Source organism: Drosophila nasuta, chromosome 2R (genome assembly GCF_023558535.2).
Source record: "Drosophila nasuta strain 15112-1781.00 chromosome 2R, ASM2355853v1, whole genome shotgun sequence".
Lineage (NCBI taxonomy): Eukaryota > Metazoa > Arthropoda > Insecta > Diptera > Drosophilidae > Drosophila > Drosophila nasuta.
Window position 1 is genome coordinate 32,631,870 of NC_083456.1, and position 20,203 is coordinate 32,652,072.

Genomic DNA, 20,203 nt, shown 5'->3' on the forward strand with positions numbered 1-20,203 from the left:
ATTTCGCTTTTATTCGATATGAGAGTACATATATACTATATCAATATACAAAATTTATCCTTTAGTATATTTTCAGTAGTTTTACGGTATATTAATTTAGTATATTTTATAATGAATACCACACTTTTCTGCTTTTATTCGATATGAGTAGCGGGTATCTCACAGTCGAGCACACTCGACTTTCTTGTTTTATATACCACAAAGAGAGGCAACAACGATGACTTTTCTGTGGCTTCTACAAGTGATTCAGACACACATTGACATAGAACCACAGCAGCTCAATGCCAAACACTATCAGTGCCACAAGCAACACCGCGCCACACAATCCCCAAACCTGCCGAAAGTCCTGCACACCCAACGCGCGCATCTCGAGGAGCACGCTGTGATCCTTGAGCTGCATGCGACCCGCTTCTACCATGTCGTAGAGACTGTATTGCAGCCAGCGCAAAAGCAATCCCGACTGCTGAGTTCGCATTATGTAGAGCTTCAGCGCCTCCTTGTAGATAGAGTCCTCGGCCATCAACATGCTGTCTGGACCGCTGCCAGTCAAACAGAGATCGGAGTAACGAAAGAGCGGACGTTGAAAGTGTCGCTGCTGCTCCTCTAGAATGTACCACTTGGTGGAGGATATGCTGTAGGCCCAGCTCGTGTTTAAGGTTGTTCGCATCCAGAAGAACTCACTCAGATTGCTAGTCAGCCGAAAGGCAGCCGCATATCTGGCGCGAAAATCGTTGTCCAGTATATCAAACTCTGCTCGCAGCCCAAAGACATGCAAACCTGATGCAATCAAATCATCGAAGCTCTTGATGAGCGACAGCTGTGGACGTGTGACCATCAAATGAAACAGTTGAGCCAAGCACAGACAAACCACAAAAAGTCCGAGGAATCTAACAGCCAGGCGCAGGCAACGCCACATGGGAAATCGATCGACTGCGCTGCCAATCGATAGGCAAAAGCAGCCAAAGGTAATCAGAAGTAAAGCCAAAGTCTTCGTCTCCAGTATGTGCTCGAACATGGCATCTCTTCGAATGGGTCGCTCCAAGGGTAACATGATGCACCAACTGGCCATGAACACTGGATACGAATACTGAGATCCCCTACTTGAATTGAGTGAATAAGATTGTCAAATATCCATGAGATACATTTGCTTACCGTTGATAAAAGTTCTGCGAGGCCTGCACAGTAAGTAGCCCAAAGTCAACGCTGCCATTCCGAGTGAACTCCAGCATGTGTGGCTCAGATAAAAGTCTTCCTGGTGGCCAAGTCGGATGCACTGGAGTCATCTTGGCACCTAGACTGTCGCCAAAGGCTTTGATGAAGTGCCACAAGAAGCCTGTGAGATGCGTCTTGCCACTCGTATCGCTATAGAGTATTGTGTTTGGTTCTGAGTAATCATGCATGGCGAGCAATTCAAAGCCGTTGAGGTTTGTCACCTGTTTAGGAAACAACTCAAATGTGGCTCCCGATAACAGTCGCTGAATCATGTTAAACATGGGAAACACTTTAAAGCTGTAGAGCGTGAGTGGGAGCTGCGTGTTCTGAAAATACAATGCCACATTGAGCATGTTTTCTTGCCGAAAATACCTCAAGATATTCAAGGCTAAAGAGTCCGTATTCGAAGAGTTCTTTAAGCTTGTCAATTCGATGATCACTCGCACATCTTTTAAATGCTCGAGAGTCTCCGATAATCCCATGAGTTCAATAGAGTAATCTTTCTCACTCAAACAAGCCAGTAGCCAAAATTCGTTGTTGTAGTTGCGTTGCAGTGAGAAGTAAGGCTGCCAGCTGTGCCACACCCACTGCGGCTGATGCGTAAAGTTGTGCTGCTGAAACCAGCTCCAGTTGCACTCATGACCAGCTGGATTGTAGTAGAAGATGCTTCGGTCTCCAATGGCCTGTAAGACCAAGGCGTAAAGGGAATACAACTCGGAAACAAAGCTCTCGCTGCCATTGTACCACATAATGTAAGCTGGAAGTGTAGAAAAGAAATGAGTTTTTAAACGAGTATAGAAATACTTCAAGTCTTAAGCAAATAATAACTTTTGTTTACAAGTCAAAGTTCATTTTGAAGTTCTTTATGTGGCTAATAAAATTTAATGAGCGAATCCCTCAGAGATAGAGCCGCGATTGACGTTGGTCAAGCAGCTGCGGAGAAAGTTACATGAACCGCTCCCAACTCAATTTTGGGGTCAGCATGCAAAATTTTGCTGAAATTTGAGTGTCGACCTTCGCTGCTGAGGAAACAGTTTCTTAAATAATTTGCGGCAAATTACGAGCATAAACGATTCGCGGGCCTGAGAAATAGTGTCAGCAGTCTCCAGTTCCAGTGACACCAAGCGCACGATTACGATTCCAAATTGTCTCACATGTCGTGCGATGCAGCCATCTCGGGTTCTGGAGCTTATCCAGCAGCCTCTTGCAGCCTCGCATCCAGCCCACGGTCACGGCCACATAATTTATGGATCGTGTTGTGAGAAATTTGTCAACAGATCGTGGCGCCATAAATTGTTTTTTTATTTTGCTCAACTTGTACGCCAATTGTCTCTCTCAATGCTTAGAAATATGGGTTCTAAAAAAGTAAATACTGCAAGCTGCAATCTATTATGATTTCTCTAGAGTCATTTAGACATTTCAGTTGTTGATTGTCAGACATAATGGACTCTATATACTTTATATACCCACTAAGAGTAAAGCGTAGAAGTTGTATTCCTTGAAATTTTACACTAAATATATAAGAAAGCTACATTTGGACACTTCATTTGAACATTTCAGTTGTTGACTGTCAGACGTAGAGGCCTTGAAATTTTACATTGAAAATCTTGCATAAAGTTGCATTCTTCTGCAACTATTTAAAAATGGCACCTGGTAGAGATTCTCTATAGTCGAATCGTGCTGACAAGGTAAATGCCAAGTTCTTCGTTTTATGCTAATCAGGCGCGTTGAGAAGGATCAACACTCGACACTCCTCACAATTTGTTAGCTGATACTTGTTTGCGAGTGTTTTACATAATGCGGTTGATTTTCTAGTGATTTCTTCGCTTGCTGCTCATTTCTTTGGCTGAAATGAGTCGTGCCTTTGCGGTAGCTTCTTCCCTAGGCGATTTGCATTTGGCTTTTGTCTACACTGCGTGCCAAGGTGTTAAGCAGCAGTCGTGATAACTTGTGAATTATTTACTTACAAAGAAAGAGAACTGATTCGCGACTAACTTCGACAAGAAACAAAGTACAACAAACTTCTCGCATGTCGAAGCTAACAAGCATGACTAATTGACAGCAGAAGTTCCCCGAAAAGGGTTCCTAACTCAACTTAATTGATGCTATCGAAGCGTGAATTAACATAAATTGGTTGTACAAAATATTGCGCATACGACACGTGATTGTTCTAGTGGTAACATTCCCATTAGGACTCACCCTCCAAGCAAAAGGGTGCGGCTGGTTAAAGTGTGGCATCAGCATTTTTAAGGACTGACTTGCAACTTTTTGTAGTAGCCAACAATTAGGTAAAGAGCCGAAAAGCAAAAGTTTACGACTTGGGCAATTGCTGTTTGCGTTTGACCTGTCACCAGACTGCCCCAAACATTGCCCAGTTGCTGTTGAAGATATTGTTGTCGCTGTTGGTGCTGTTGTTGCTGTTGTTCGTTGGCTGCCCACTTGACTGGGGCGCACACACAAAGAGCAAGCGTGTCGACAATGGTCAAATGTTTAGGCCAAAGTGAAGATGCAGCTGCTGGGATCGCGAGACCGAAAGCCACGACCACGAGACACTTGCATACAATGAATTGTTTGTCTTCGCTTTGGGGGCACCCAAAGACCCCCTACACACACACATACACATACACACACATAGGAGAAGAGACACCCACATGGCTTAAGCTTTGACTCGGTACAAGACTGGCAGCAATGTCCATGTCCATGTCCATGTCATCATCATCATCATCATCATTGTTGTTGTTGTGGTTGTATCTGTTGTTGTCGTCTTGTTTGTAGCCTCAACTGCAGCCAAGTCTGTCCACTTGGTTGGCTGGCACTTGTTTTATCGTCATTTTACAAGCATTTTTCATAAATTACAGTTTATTGTTGTTTGATAAACGGCCAGCGGTGGGCGCTACTTGTATTTTGTATTTTGTGTGTCCAACCACAGCCGCAACAACAGCAACGGCAACGGCACGGAAATAAAACTCAAAACAAGAAATTATTGTAGCTTTTATTGTATGATCGTCGTTGGCGTCGTCGTCTTCGTCGTCGTCTGCTGCTGTTGCTGTTGCCACAGGTTGCTTCACTTGCTTCAGCTTGATAAGTTAAGCGTTGACATCTTTATGTCCGTGTGTGGGCACTAAACAACCAAACAAACCCAGCATCATCATCGTCATTATTATCATCATAATCATTACCAAGCATCATCATTATCGGCAGCTTGAGTTGACCACGAAGAAGCCATCATAAAAATCAAATAAACAAATGCGTGTACAATTTAGGGTTGACTCCGACTCCGTCTCTCATGACAATTAAAAATTCATGATGCACTTTTTACGAGCATGAGAACATTTTTATACATGCACCTCCACACTTACCCACACACACACACACACAGTCACACTCACGCACGCGGAGTAACTGTAACGAGCGCGCAGTAACGTTTCTTTTGAGCGAGTTTTAAAGAGCATAACCCCAATTAAACTCGTAACCCGCCACAACAGGTGCGACCAACAATTTGAGTTCTATTCGAATTGCTAAAGAAATAAATCAATCAATGGAAATTTGCACACATTAAAGGTTTGGCATGCCAATTTAATGATCAAAACAAAGACATAAAAGTGTCGCTACAGATTAAAGTTCAATTTCCCAGAACAAAGACTTGATGAATAAAAGTTCTGAGAAGAAGATTAATTGCCGTAAAACCTTAACTAATTATGATCAAAAGTTAAGTTTAAAAGAAGGCCTATAAATTGTCTTCAGTCGAGTGTTGGTGCCACCCTCGTTTTGCGTGCCACACTCTAGGCAAAAGTTATCCGTTCTGTGATTTACGAGTCCACGAATTGGCCCCGAGGGCGGCAACGCGCAAATTACGAATGCAAAAATGCACAAGTCGAGTGCGGCAATATTTGCATAATTTTATGGCCACAAATTCCACTTAAACAACTTAATTAGATTGGCAAAAGTAAAAAGGCTTATTTGAATGCACTTAAATAAACAAAAAATGGAGAGCATGTCCCTTCGGGCCATTGCACTTTGATTTATTTGACTTTGGCGTTTACCAAAAGCGCCATTTTGGTAACAAGCTCCAACTCTAGCTTCAACTGACTAGCTACTCTACTCTGACTAGTTGACTGTCTAAGACTAAACTGGCTGCGACAAGTAAGAAAGCTAGAGATGAGTATGCTCAACTGTGAGATGCCCGTTATCTAGTTTCCATTAAAGTAAATCATATTAGGCTTGAGACATACCAAATAACTACACCGAAAAAATACTAGAAACATACCAAAACATACTATTATGATCAAAGTATACTAAAACATACTACTACATTTAAACTATACCAAAAAGTATATTATTTGGAAGGTTATAAAAACCAAAATGGATATTCTGAAAAATACTGAAATATATCGAAAACTATATTTGGTACATTGATTTAGAATTATATTCAAAATATACCAAAATATACTACTACATTTAAAATATGCCAAGAATGTATATTATTTAGAAGGTTCTAAAACCAAAATAACTAATCCGCAAAATATTGAAATATACCGAAAACTATATTTGGTACATTGATTTAGTATTATATTCAAAATATACCAAAATATACTATTACAATTAAAAAAGTAAGAAAGTATATTCTTTATAAGATTCAAAATCCCCACATTGTTATACCAAAAAAATACTGAAGTATACCAAAAGTTATATTTGGTATAACGATATACTATTACATTTCAAATATACGAGATATAGACGAACACGGCTATATCACCTCGGCTGCTCAAGAATATGTATATGAACAACAATAAAATATACCAAAGGCTATATTTGGTATATCAATAAACTGTTGCATTAAAAGTACAGAATATATAGATGGACATGACAATATCGTTTCATCTTTTAATGCTGGTCAAGAACATATACTTTATGGAATCGAAGATGCTTGCTTCAGCAACTTACATTTTCAAACACATTATTATAATACCCTTCTATCCTATGGATAGCGGGTATAAAAATGCAACGCCCGCCTGCTTTGCTGCTAAGCTGAATGCTGGCCCGAAACGCGTTCGTCTCTAATGGCCGCTAATCTAGTTAACAGTTTTTCAATTATAGACGATTTTGTGCAGCTGATAATAAATGCGATAAAACATATTTCTGGGCAGCGCCAATCCGATTACATCAGAGACAGAGGCAGAGACAGAGCAGTGAGAGACGGGGCGTATTGCGGTTGCAAATGTCAAAATAATTTGCTTTTGGCATTAGCTTTGTGCCTTGTTATCTTGACCAGTTCGAGGCTTGAGGCGTTAATTGATTTAGTGCTCGAATCGTTAAAACAAAGCATTATTAATGTCCAGATTTGGGGGGCTGATATCATTACAGGGCCGCTCTTTGATGTTATACTTAGATTGCTAATTTGCAATCCAACCAGTTAAAATTCGGGTAATAAAATTGCGTTTGCGTATTGAGAAATCACCACGTGGCGATGCCAGAAGCAAACCACAAGAAATAAAATTAATGAGCTTAGACCTCGACGTGGACAACAAGAAATAATGCAGGAGAAATAAAAGACAAAAAAAATGCGCTGCACCGCTAACCCAGTTCAAGTGGCTTGGAAATGTCAGTAAGGCATTTTTTGATAAATGTGCCAAGCGGCGACGTTTCTATGCCAAACGAAAACGAAAATGAAAATGTTTATGTATGCCCCTCCCGAAAGGTTGCCGTCACAGCAGTCGTCATCGTCATCGTCGTCGTCGTCGTCTTAGACGGAGTTGCAGTCACAGTCACATCATAATGATGCCCTCAATCCGTGGCGAGACCGTCCTTAGCCAAGTCGTGCGCCGTCAACAAGGAATATGTCAGAGGCTGAAGCGAAAAGACCTCAACGTGTGCCTGCTTAGCAAACATTGTCTGCTTGGCGGAAAAGTCAGCTTTTTGACGAGAAGTCACAAATGTTGCAAATGTGTTTGCTGCTTTACATATTTTTCACTCTATCTGCAGTTCTGTCTCTCTGTCTCTGTCTCTCTCTCCCACTCGGCAAGCGTGACAGCTTTGGGCCATCAAATTGCAAACTAATGTCGAAAAATGCGGCAACAACTTGGCCAATCGCACATATCCATCGCCTCAGGGCGCTTCTTTTTTTTCGACTGCGCCAAATTTCAAAACTCTGCGCCCCAGAACTCGCCATTTACTACACAGCGACTAGAGTCGATCGACTACCAGTCAATAAAATTACAAATGGCCCTCGTTAAATTGAACTATTTTCGCATTTTACAATCATTGTTGCTGTGTTTAGTATATATCTGTGTTTAGTTTTTTGTGGAACGCTCCACTGACTTACCGCATTCGAGTCTGTTTCTGTTTCTGCTTCTGTTGTAATGAAGCCCATTTGATGCTAATTAAAATACTTACTACCGGGCGTGGTGTGTTTTCATGCAGTTGTAATTAATTTAATTGCCACTGACTGCCTCTGGTCAGGCTAAAGTTGCATAATTTTCGCCATTTGCGCTTTTGTGTTGTTGTTTGTGTTGCAGATAATTTGATGGAGCAGCAATAGCAAATATGCATATATAATAAATACTTATTATAAATGCACAAAGCAGTTGCTCCATTTTCGAATATCGTTCTTTTTGGAATATCATTAATTCGGATGAGAGAATAGACATTGCCCCCATTATTTTAATTAATCGACTTTGCTAAATGTTAAATGAAGCTCTGTGCAATTTCAACAGCTATTAACGTGTTGCACAGTTAATGTTATCAACACACACACAACTCACACACAAAAATGTTGCACTTGAGCACCCTGTTGTTGTTGTGTTTGTTTTGGGCCAGGTCATGATGCCAACAACTGTCAAGCTGAAGCGTCTGAAATGTATCTGCCATGTGTGCGATTACAATTACAAAACCGAGGAGAGGAGCTGAGTGAGTATCTCAGCAGTTTGTAGTTTGCAGTTTGCAGTGCTTTTCACCGAGTTGGAGTTTGAATAAGAAGAAACCAGGAAGTCTATGACAATTATAAATCATCTTTGCCTTGGCAAATTCAACAGCTGTCATGATGAGCACTTGAATCTTGCCAACTTCAGACAGCAATAAACAGTTGCTCATTACACAAAACACCCACCCAAAAAGCGAGTAAGTAAATGGGGTAAGCGCAAACTTAAGCGTTGAGCTAAATGAACATCAACTCAGCAGCAAAGCAAACACGAAGCACCAACAACAACAACAACAATAGCAACAGCAACATCAACATCAACAATAACACGAGCAGCACTTACTTGTTGTACTCAGTACTCAGTCAGAGCCTCGAGCTGGGCGTTGCAAGTGCTATTTGCTTTGGGGCCAAGGAAGCTAACTGGATTTTATGCCATGGACTCGACGCAAACATAAAACACAAAATAAAGATTTGACCGCCCGCAACCCACTGTCAAAAATTTCTATTTCTATTCGTTTCGTTTCGTTTTTTTTTTTTTTGTGGACATGCAGCAAAAAGGCAAAAGGTTCTTTTAGATTAGAAAAGCGTGTGCTTGTAATTTCTTCCTCTTCTCAAGCATTTTCACATGTTGCAGCGTCATAAAGCCGAGACTGAGACTGAGAGCGAGACCGGGTCGTCGTGTCGTAGTTTTAGTTGTAGTTGTTGCGTCTATTAAAATGCTATTTTGACTGGAGTAGTTTAGTTGAACAGCGGCAGCATCGTCATCCATTCGAGTGCTGCGAGTGCTGAAAAGCATTTTTATGTTTATGTTCTCGTGGCGTCAAGTGCCGCTGCTGCCGCCGTCATGCATCGAGCCACAAAAACGTTAGAAAATTTGCGCACCAAAGCGGCCAAAGCCCAAACAAGAACAATGTTGATGATAATAGTAACAACAACCAACCAAGCAGTCAAAGCAGCAGCAACAACAACAGCAGCAACCACTCTCAACTCAACAGACAACTGCGCGGCGTGCAAATAATGCAATTTGTGCAATGCGCCTGCTCAAACGTGGGAGTCGCAGTCGGAGTCAGAGTCGGAGTCGCAGTTGCAGTTTCAAGTCGGAGATGGAGATGGAGACGGAGTTGGAGTCGGAGTTGATGCCGCCGCCATGGGGCTTAGTTTGACTTTGCTGCTCATTTTAGTAGCTTCCCCACTGAGCTACCTCAGTCAAAGCGCCTACACTGCCCGAAGAGGCGCATCTTTGGAATTACTATTTATATTTTATTTGTAGTGCGAGTAACGTTAAATAAACATCAATTTGAATGACATATTTACGACAATAATGCATTATCGTAAAGTGAAAATAGGTAATTATTTATACAATTTTAGTTTTTTCAGCAAATTTGACTTAACAATCATCGTAAAACTTTACTGTAAGACTTAAATATTTTCCTAATTATCTGTTTTTTATAAATGATAGTAAACAAGTAAGAAGACAGCTGCAGTCGACTGTGCTTGACTGTAAAATACTCACTAAAGAGCGACATTTTTTTTTAAATATACCAAATAAATACAATGAAAATATACTCAAATTCAGTGCAAACCACATTTAGTATATTTATAAACTACAACCTTAAAGTATACCTAATAATAAAAATATACGAAATTTATATACCGAAAAAATACTAAAAATACCTCAATTTATTTTTGGAATTTTTATATAATCAATCAAAATAGTGTGATTTAATTTTAGGAATATGCAAATTGTATATACTAAAAAAATACTAAAAATACCACAAACTATATTTGGTATATCTATATACAATCACATTAAAATATACCATTCAGCGCGATTTTATATTAAATATATACCTAAGCATACTTAAATATACCGAAAGGTATATTTGGTATATCTCTATAACTATCTAAATCTATATATGTACTATATATTTTATTATAAGTTATAATATTCGAAATATACCATAGAGTACAAAGGCAGACAGTTTTAATACTACCCATGGTATGAAGGTGTGAAAACTAAAAATTAAATTAAGGAGGTAGTTTTTAAATATACTGCAATATAATATTTTAGTTGCAAAACGTAATAAAATAGGAATTTAAATTAAAGAAAATACTATACTTATAATTAGCATTGCAAATTACATTTAATATGCTATAAATACTGTCTAATTTCTTTGAGTGTAGCGACTGTCAGTCACTTAGTCGTCGCTGTTATGTGGCCGCTGTTGATTGCATTCTTCGTTGACTGCTGCTGCGGTGGCTGCTACACCGGTGGCAGCAACTGCGACTGCGGATGTGGATGTGGATGCCACTGGCACTGCCAGAAAACAAATAAGTGCATTTAGTGTTTAACAAATGTTGCGCTCTTGCGCTGATGGCGCTGTTGATAAGCGCAAGCAAAATGAATTAACAGCAATGAGACTTGACGATGACAATTTGCTGATTCTACGCTGCTCGCTTGATCAAGTTGAAGACGACAGACAGTTGATTCATTAGTTTTCCAATTAATTGCAGATTACAAACTGCAAACACAATTAATCAATATTAAGTTTGCAATCACAGCTCAGCTCACCTGTGCTTTGATAAGACTTTGTGCCAACTTTGTTGTTGCTCCTAAACACAGCTTGATGTCTCGTGTTGCAGGTAGAACCGAATGGGTTAATGGCAGTCCCAGTTTTGCTGTACAGAAATTGACGAGCCATAAAAACGAAAATATTGCAACGCCCACGTCAGCTCAAAATTTCACCTAGTTGAGGTGCATGCAACACATAGCCAGAGTAGCTGTTGCTGTTGCTCTAGCTGTTGCTGTTGTTGGAGTAGCGGCAGCTGGACAGCCAAGTGGATGTAGAGCAAGATCCGCTTGCAGTCCTCGACGCAGTTGGAGTTGACGCCGCGGGCAGATAAATGTGCAGCATGCGGCATGCGGCATGCAGCGTGCGGCATGCGCGGGTGTTTTGCCACATAGAGTTTCATTTAAATTAAATTAGAGACGCCAACTCTCTAACTGTAACAATGAGTGATGTACGCACTAAAAGCTGACAGCCAATAGCCAATGGCAATCGCGATGACGATGACGACGAAGATGACGATGGCCATGGCAATGGCAATGCGTGGGCATAAATCAGACGAGAGAGCAACGTTGGCAAAGCGAGGACTCGTTAAAGTCGCCAATTGCAATTAGCAATTGAGCAGGAATTGTGGCTGCTGCTGCCGTTTGCTGCTCACCTGCTAATGATACCCACAATCGTTATGAATTGCGATTGCAGCAATCGGAATGGGAATCGCAATCGCAATAGCTTTGGCATGCCATCGAGGACGCCCACACGATGTCGCCATAACAGGCTAGAAGACTAGACGACTCTCGACTCGATGACTAGTTTGCTCGTATCCAGTTGGCAGTGTCAAGTAATTCGTCATGGCATGTGGCAAGTCGCAATAGTTCCAGCTTAGTCCGGCTACAGTTCCGTTTGCATGCAAATTAGAACAAGCTGGAGAGCAGAAAAGCAAAAAAACCAACACGGCTGTTGACAGCGCTGACAAACGGATTTGGCATGCACCTGTTTCAAGTCTCGGTTGCGGTCTCTGACCCCACAGCACACAGCGCTCGGGTGACTTTCACAGCTTTCGAGCTGTTGGCTGTTGGCTGCTGCTGGCAAAGACCGGGAGAGACTAGGCGACTTTCAAGTTCAAAGACAAATGGTCGCGCATTCGATTCGATTTACTTTTAATTTATAATTTGGCAAACCTTTTGAACTCGAGACAGCATTGAGAAAAATGAAATTGTCGATGGGCCGACTGTGCAATTTGTGGTTGCAATTTCATTTCGAATTCAGTTCCGCATCATTGGCAGCATTGGCCAGTGGCCAGTGGTGGCGGAGCAACCAGCGAACAGTGAGTAATAAAAGTAAAATACTGCAAATAAAATCAGGTCAAATGGGGCACCACAATGGGCAGCACGTAGAACTGGAAAGACCATTAGGCCAAATCTGGCTGCCAATTGTGGCGATCCTTTCTAGTCAGTGGGATTGACTGACATTGACCCTGCCTGCCTGCATTTAAATCGCCGCTTAATTGACTTTTGTATGCTGAGTGGTTGCTGGTTGCTGCCTTGCTGTTTGTGGTTGCTGCTGCAACGTATCCCCACAGGCACTTGCTGCCACAGTTGTGCCGTTGTCAAGGCAACGTGGACAAGACATCAATCATCACTAAATTAAAAAACATTTAAGATTCCTGCATGAGGGAAATGTTAGATGCAACAGCAACAGCAACAGCAACCAGAAGAACATCTCATAAATAATGCAGAAGCAACATGCAGCTACGAAATGTCACATTAAACTCGCGATATTAAAGCTGAAAAGCAGATGACACCAAAATCATGTTAGGCGGCACTTGAATGAGTATCAAACGGCAGCTGCCATAAACACGCCGTCAACGTGTCGGCTCGAAAGGTGCAGCAGCAACCAAGCTGGAGCTGGAGCAGGAGCAACAACCACAGTCGCCGCCAGTCGACAGTCGTTTTACACTTGTCGCCGGCATTGACCAAAGTTGGCAATTGCCGTGCCACTTTTATGTGGTGGCCTCCGCCTGGGGAACAGCGGATGCATCAAAAACCTCGCTAGGTGCAAACGCCGCACGTCAATTGCTGTATTAGAAGACAGTCCCAGACCCAAGCACAGACACAGTCCAAGTCCAAGTCAAAGTCGAAGTCTCATTCGCAGTCCAATTCGAACTGCGATCCCAATCCCAAGACCCATCCCAGCAGCGACCAAACAAGTTGTCATTGGCGCGTTATTTATGACAATGTTCAGAGATGTTTCTGTTTCTGTTTCTGTTTTTATACCCGCTATCCATAGGGTCGAAGGGTATTATAACTTTGTGTATGCAACGGGCAGACGGATATTTTGTTTACTAAGAAATACTTTTGTATGTGCTGACAATCTGGTATATTTTGCACTCTATGGTATATTTTAAATGTGGTACTATATCAATATACCAAATATAGCCTTTGGTAAAAAACAATCTACAATCTAGTATTAGTTCTACTCTATGGTATATTTTGAATGCAGTACTATGTCAATATACCAAATTCTTTTGGTTTATTTGAAAATCTAAAATGTGGTTCAAAATCAATATACCAAATATAGCTATATATATATATATATCTATATTATATTAATATATATTAATTTGGTATATTTTAAATTAAAAATGACAGATTTTTTGTTATATACCAAATATAATGTTTGGTATATTTTTAGTATTTTCGATATATTCATTTGGTATATTTTAAATTTAAAATGACATATTTTATATTATATACCAAATATAGTATTTGGTATATTTTTAGTATTTTTGTGGTATATTAATTTGGTATATTTTAAATTTAAAATGACATATTTTATATTATGAATCGAATACAATCTTTGGTATATTTTTAGTATTTTTTGGTATATTATTTTGGTATATTTTAAAATTAATATCGTACCATTATGCTTTCATTCACAATGGGTAGCGGGTATCTCACAGTCGAGCTCACTCGCCTGTACCTTTCATACTTGTTGTGTTTGTTTTGGTCTCAGTCTCAGCTCTCTTTCCCTTTGCTGCCCCAAAAAACTGTTATGTTAATGCTAAGTTCGAGTCTGTCTTGCTTTCTACCACCCCTTGCAACAACAGCAACCACAACAACAACAACTGACAGCGCTGCTGCATTCAAGTGTCCGTCAATTGGCATCGTTAATAGAGTTCGAGTTCGCGTTCGAGTTGCAATCGGAGTTGGAGTTGGAGTTGGAGTTCGTGCCGCTGACCAAATGCGGCGGGCGTGTGACAATTAAATTGTCAAGCGCAGGCCTTTGACATTGACGCGTGGCAAGTGTCAGCTTGTTGTTGCTGTTGTTGCGCGTTGCGCGTTGCACGTTGCACGATGTGTTGTGGCATGTGCAACGCTTCGAAGGAAGGCGCACTTTTCAATTATGATTTTAATCAACAGCCAACTTCGAGCAACAGCTTTATTCGTTCTTTTTCGTTTCTCACAAGAAAATTGGCAATTCTTTTTACTTTTTTGTTGTTGTTGTGTGCTGATAAATGAGCCTTGATATGATTCAGTTCGAACAAGTCGAAAGGCGTTGCGGCATTACCTGCGAAATTATGCCATAAACAAGAACAACAACAAAAAAAAATTTTGAGCTTTTTGGCTAATAAAATTCACATAATTTTATTCAATTTCTTATCAGCCAAATGGCCACGAGGCTGCTTAAGTTCTCTCTCTCTTAACAGATCTTTGCTTTTGCTCTTCGGGTCGTTGAATCGTCGTGTCGTTCACGCTCTCTCTCTCTCTCTCTCTCGCTTCGTCGACTGCGCAGTTGCTGCGCTGCTTTCCAGTGACGTCGCCGAAACCTCTTTTTATTGGTCAAAAGCTGATCGGCAACTGATAGCGCAGCTGTGTTGGAAATGAACCGCTAGGTCAGACAGCAGCGAGCTGGAACTGGAAAACTCACCAACGAAATTCAACAACGTCAACTCGAAGAGAGACGGAGAGAGCGAAACAAGCTGAGAGAGAATAGCGATCGTCGATAAACGAAGCAACGAACGACGCTGGCAGAGAGACTGAGACTGATCGCAGCCAGCTCAACAGGTTTTTTGCGTTTTAGCGGCTTTTTTTTTTTTGCCGTTGCTCCGTTCGTATGTTCGGCTCCTCGGCTCAGAGCAGCGACTCAATCGTTGCCTGGCTGTTGCCTGTTTGTGGTTGCTGCTGTTGATGTTGTTGTTGTTGCTGGACTGTATTACTCGGTCAGTCGGTCTTTGAGAGGTTGTTGCTATTTTAGCCACTTTTTTTTTTGCTTGCTTTGCTGCGCTTCGTTGGTGTTTTGCAACTTGTTGTTGTTGCTGTTGTTGTTGTGACTGTTGCTGCTGCACCGGCAACAGCAACGGCAATTGCACTCAACGGCTGCCGCTGCTGTCGCTGCCTCAGCTGCTGTTGCTGCTGCGGCGACGACGACTTCGGCTCGAAGCTCGAGCAATGCTTGCAATTTTCATCCTCTTGCAGTTTCTGTGCGACTTTCTTGCGGGACTGTTTAAACTTTTTGCGGGTTGCGCGCGTTGCAAACACAAAAAGCGAACAACTTGATTGTTTTTCCTCCTCTTCGACACACACACGAGTTTTGCGGAGTCGCGTGCGCGCGTTTCAATTGCGTTTTGCGTGCGTTTTGTGTGCGTTTTTTGCCAAGGGGAAATACTCTTCATATGCAAGCAGCTGCAGCTGAGGCTTTGAAATCAGTTTTATGTTTAGCTGCTGCTCTAAGCCAAATCACTCATAAAAAATACTAAAAACAGCAACAGTAAAAAGCAATTCAAAGCTGCCATAAAATCAAAATGATCCGAGTATATGCATTCATTTTGTGTTGTATGTAATTAAATATGTATGTACATGGGATATGCCCTTCGTTAAGCTACCAAATGTACATAACACTCTATATATGCATATACATATACTATATCTAAAGTTATATGTATAGAGTAGTATAATCAAAAGAGACAAACTCGTTTCCATCAACGGCAACGCGCAGTAACAAATATAAAACAAATTAAATTAAATTAATTTTAATTGCCGCCAAAAGATCACATAAAAAGCGTGCAGTTAAAAGAAAAATATCAGCAAATTAATTATATTGTATATAGAAAAACATGATGCGATAAAAAAGTTTACGATTTAAAAATAAAAAAAAGTTTATACACACAACAACAAAGCAGAAAACAACAGAAGCGATAACGCAACAGGCGCGCTCTAAACAAAAGACTTAGGCAACGAACTGGCTGCCGTTTTCTCGTGTTGCGAGTGTGTTGTGAGCCAGATAACGGTGCTTCGGTTCGGTTGATAGCAGCAACACAAACAACAACAACAAACAAAATGCAACAAGCAACAAACTAATTGACAAGTCAAATCCTGCCTGCCTGCCTGCCTCACTGTTGCAAGCTGGCAAACAGCTGGCATCAAACAAGGAAAAACACAAACAAAAACGAAACGAAACGAATCAAATCGAAAACGTAGTGAGGAGAAAAGCAAAACAATCGACGGACAACTCGTCGTCGTCTCCGTCATCGTCATCGTCGTGGCTTCAAATTCAACTTCAACTTTAATCAAATCACTGCCGAACGAACGAACGAACGACAATTGCAAGTGTGCCTCTTAATGTCTTGCCACAAAATAGCAAAGTAGAGAAAAAAAAAAACCAAATAAATTTACATAAATATTTCACGTGCTGCTTTTTTTGCAACATCCGTGTGTCCATAAAAAACTTTCTGTGTGTTCTACGCGAATGTGAGTGCAAGTGTCTGTCTCCTAGAGAATACCTGCTAAATGCCATTGGCACAAAAGTTCAAATAATACTTCAAAAGGAAAACAAATACAAAAGCAAAAGCAAAGAAAGAGAGTTTGCAGTGCGTTAATTGCGGTAAGTAATTGTTTTCAATTCGTTCAAAGTTATTATTTAGTTTTATGCGCCTTTAATTGCACTTTATGTGTGCAGCATCTCAGCATCTCAGCTCTTGACTTCAGATGCAAAATAGTCATTAAGAAGACAGCTTCGCAGATTCATCAATTAACAGGAGACGCAACAATTTCAATTACAATTAACAGACAGAAAACAGCTGCCTCCAATCTGAGAGTTGTTATTGGTGCGTTCGCGTTCGGCTATAAAACCGTTAGTTAAAACTTTACCACAGCCATTAATTGCAGTGATTTCAGAGCCAAACAGAGAGAGACAGCGAGAAAAAAAGAGACAAAACGGGCCACTTGGCTTTTAAGACTGACTATTTCCTAGCTTTATGTAAAACAAATCCAAAGAGCAACCGCAGCAGCAGCTACTAACATACAATATAACAACCCGCGATTGGGGAGTACGCCATAATTACAAGTTCAGTTGAGCAATTTAAATAAAAACACTTCAACACTTTAACAATAGACGGAATCAACGTCGCCAGCAGCAACAGCAACAGCAAACAGCTAAAGCTACAGCTGATTGTTAACTGTGATGCAATTTATTGGAAAAACGTTTTATTGCCATGCTTAATTGAAATTACATTTCAATATTTACACGCACAGCATGACTTATTTTTTTTTCAAATTGCAATCATTATTATTATTATTATAGAATTGTTTATTCTGTGACTTTCGTTTGGAAATTGGTTAAGCGGAAGTTATGTGTGATATTTCCCTGGCTATATTTTGCATTCGTTTTAATTTTTTTGTATGCTTGGAAGACAATTAAAATGCACTAATTAAAGCAAAAGCAAAGGCAAAAAAACGTAAAATTAATCAACATTAAGGAAATTACATAAAAATACAAAATTGCAAATAAATATGCAAAGAATTATTTAATTCTCACAATTGCGAAACGCAAGTCACGAGATTCCAGATCCAATTGGGCGTGTACACATAAAGCGAATTAAATTAAATTTATTGTCAGCAGCAGCATCAATAACAGTAAGAATAGCAGCAACAGCAACAGCAACAGAAGCAACAACAACAAAAGTCGGCAATTGTTTAATTGCAATTGCTGACAAAGAAATTGCCGAGCGCGGCAAATGAGCTCAACAAGAAATGTGTTTTCTTGGTAACAAACTCAGCCTCAGTCGGAGTCGGAGTTGTTAATTGTGGGCCGGACTGCGATGGATGAGTCAACAAGAAATTTCCTTAATAGCCGTCTGTCTGGCTGCATTTTGTTTTTGTTGCTGTTGTTACCGTTGTCAAGTTTTTCTCGCTATGCTTTTTTAATTAATACTTTTTTCTGTCGCTGCCATAATTTATTAACTTTTTTTCGCTGCTGCTGCTGCCGCTTTGTGTGCAATTATTGTGACTGATTCAAAGTGCTTCGCGCTACAAAGTAACGCGTTGCATTTGATTTGCTTTGCTTTGCTTTGCCTGTAATTGTGCTCATTATGCCCGCTGCTTTTTTTTTTGTGTTTAGTTCGCGTCATTACACATGTTGTCTAGGCAGCAGACACACTGTCTGTCTGTCTGTCTGTCTGTCATTTGCTGATCGTTTGCACACGTCCGTCAGTCAGAGTCAATCTTTCAGTCTGTGTTAGCTTTGATTTCCAGCTAAACGATGTTTTGCCCTTTTTGTCTATGTGTGTTTTATGAATCAATGACGCACTTTGGCTGACATTTGTTGCCAGCTTCTGATGTCATCGCCGTCATCGGCTGACAGCACTTTAAATGTCACGCAATGAATGCAGTTTACACACACACACATAAACGATTCTAAGCAGCTAAGCAGCGGTGCTTCAAGTTTGCTGCCTAAGTCTTTTGTTTCGCCATTCAACGGAATTCCCGGAATATTTCGATTACGACAAGCAAACAAACTGTAATGAGCCATGCGCAAATATTTCGTCTATTATGCAACAAGCAACAAATCGATGAGCTAGCCAGAGTTGGTTGCTTGCTTGTTGGTTGTTGGTTGGTTTCTTCGTTTTGTAGGCGCCAACACAATATGCATACATATTTTTTTTATTTTGTTTGGCTCCTCTAAGCCAACTTCATGCCACAAATGTGAAGAGTTTTCACTAATTTCAAGTTGCTGCGAAACAAAACACGCGAGTGAAACAACAACAACAACAAACAGCAAACAACAAACAGCAAACAATCAACGTTGCTGCATAAATAAAAGTAAATTTAATGACAAGCAAAATATTTCTTGTCATGCCTATCAGATTACAAGATTTCTATATGAACTCGCAGATGACGCGCCTGTCTGTCTGCATACGAGTGTCTGAGTGTGTGTTAGTGTGTGTGTCGTTAAAACATGATTACTGGCGCTCACACACAAACACAGAGTGCGACGAAGACACAGACAGAACCGTTAGTGTCATTTGAATGTGGTTGTTGGGTTGTTCAGAGTGTGTTATGATGCCTTCAAGTTGTCCCAGTCCGGAGTCCGACTCCGACTCCAACTCCAAGTCCGAGTCCCAGGCGTCAGCAAAACGGCGACATTGAGATTTTGATAAAAACCACTTCAAAGAGAACGCTCCTCGACTCTTTCTGGTAGATGTGCAAATCGCAGTTGTTTCGCCGGAATACAAGTTAAGTCGAAGTCTTTGCTTGTGGTTGTTAATCACAGTTAGACTTTTACACTAATTAAGTACTTGCAACAGTTTCCCATGATGAAAATATTAGTGAGAAAAGCTCTCTAGGCTCCGATTGCGATTGCCAATCATAATCAATTTCACACAAACAACGCATGAAATTGCTAATTGTGGCGGAAGGGCCCAACCCTAGGCCTACGCCTAAGCCCCAAAATGAGAGGCCGATTGAATGCCTTTAGCACCAAAAATCGACAATTAAAATCGTAGCGAATTCCCAAACAACAAAGAAAATTTAATTACACCGCATGTGGCGACCCTTGAAACACACAAATCGAACACCAAAACCAAAAAAAAAGGGCAATAGTTTCGGGTCTGAGACCTTGATCGTCTGAGTCGTGTAATCAAGTGAGAAATTTCGTGGCCTAATGAATTTTTCTAGCCCTTTTAATTTAGCTACAAGCCAGAAAATGGGCGTAGTATTTCTTATTAAAATCCAAATCGGAATCTGAATCAAACTCTTAATAATAATAATAATAATAATAATCGTGTAATGATGATGCCACCGCCATGGGATTCGAAAGGAGGTCGCAGGCTTTCCCAACATTAAATTGCTTTGCTCAAACTTCGAATGAATGAATGAATCAGAAAAGTAGAAAATCAGATGAGAATTAGACAAGTTTACGAACACTATAATTATCGATAAATACATGCAGATTGATAAGATGTGAATGCGAATGCGAATGCGCGAAATGATTAATAGATAATTGGCGAGCTTGTCGACATTAATTTACTGCATTTTGCGGATGTGCCAGCGACAGCTCTTAATTGTCAGCCGTGAAAAATTCGTGCAAATGCGGCTTCTCTATGTTCGTTAGCCAAATATGGCTTCATTTGCGAAACATCTTCGATTGGTTTCACTCACTTTGCATTCATAATTTGCAGCGACGCAATTTTTATACCCGCTATAAAGCCTTTGCTATATTTCTTGTATTTGTA

General features: G+C 40.5%; 2 protein-coding genes across 2 annotated transcripts in view; one reads left to right on the plus strand and one right to left on the minus strand.

Moving 5' to 3' along the window:
* Nucleotides 1-235: 235 nt before the first annotated feature.
* LOC132785231 (uncharacterized) lies at nucleotides 236-2,502 on the minus strand. Its single transcript, XM_060791225.1, has 3 exons — nucleotides 2,367-2,502; nucleotides 1,153-1,969; nucleotides 236-1,097 (listed from the first exon to the last, which is right to left on the minus strand). Exons 1-3 carry the CDS (start codon nucleotides 2,500-2,502, stop codon nucleotides 236-238), a joined length of 1,815 nt encoding a protein of 604 aa, XP_060647208.1.
* Nucleotides 2,503-15,187: 12,685 nt separating this feature from the next.
* LOC132786694 (protein glass) overlaps nucleotides 15,188-20,203 on the plus strand; it is a 75,589-nt gene continuing 70,573 nt past the window's right edge. Inside the window, exon 1 of the mRNA XM_060793300.1 lies at nucleotides 15,188-16,575. The gene's annotated coding sequence lies outside the window, so the exon portion shown is untranslated. The remainder of the gene's footprint in view (nucleotides 16,576-20,203) is intronic.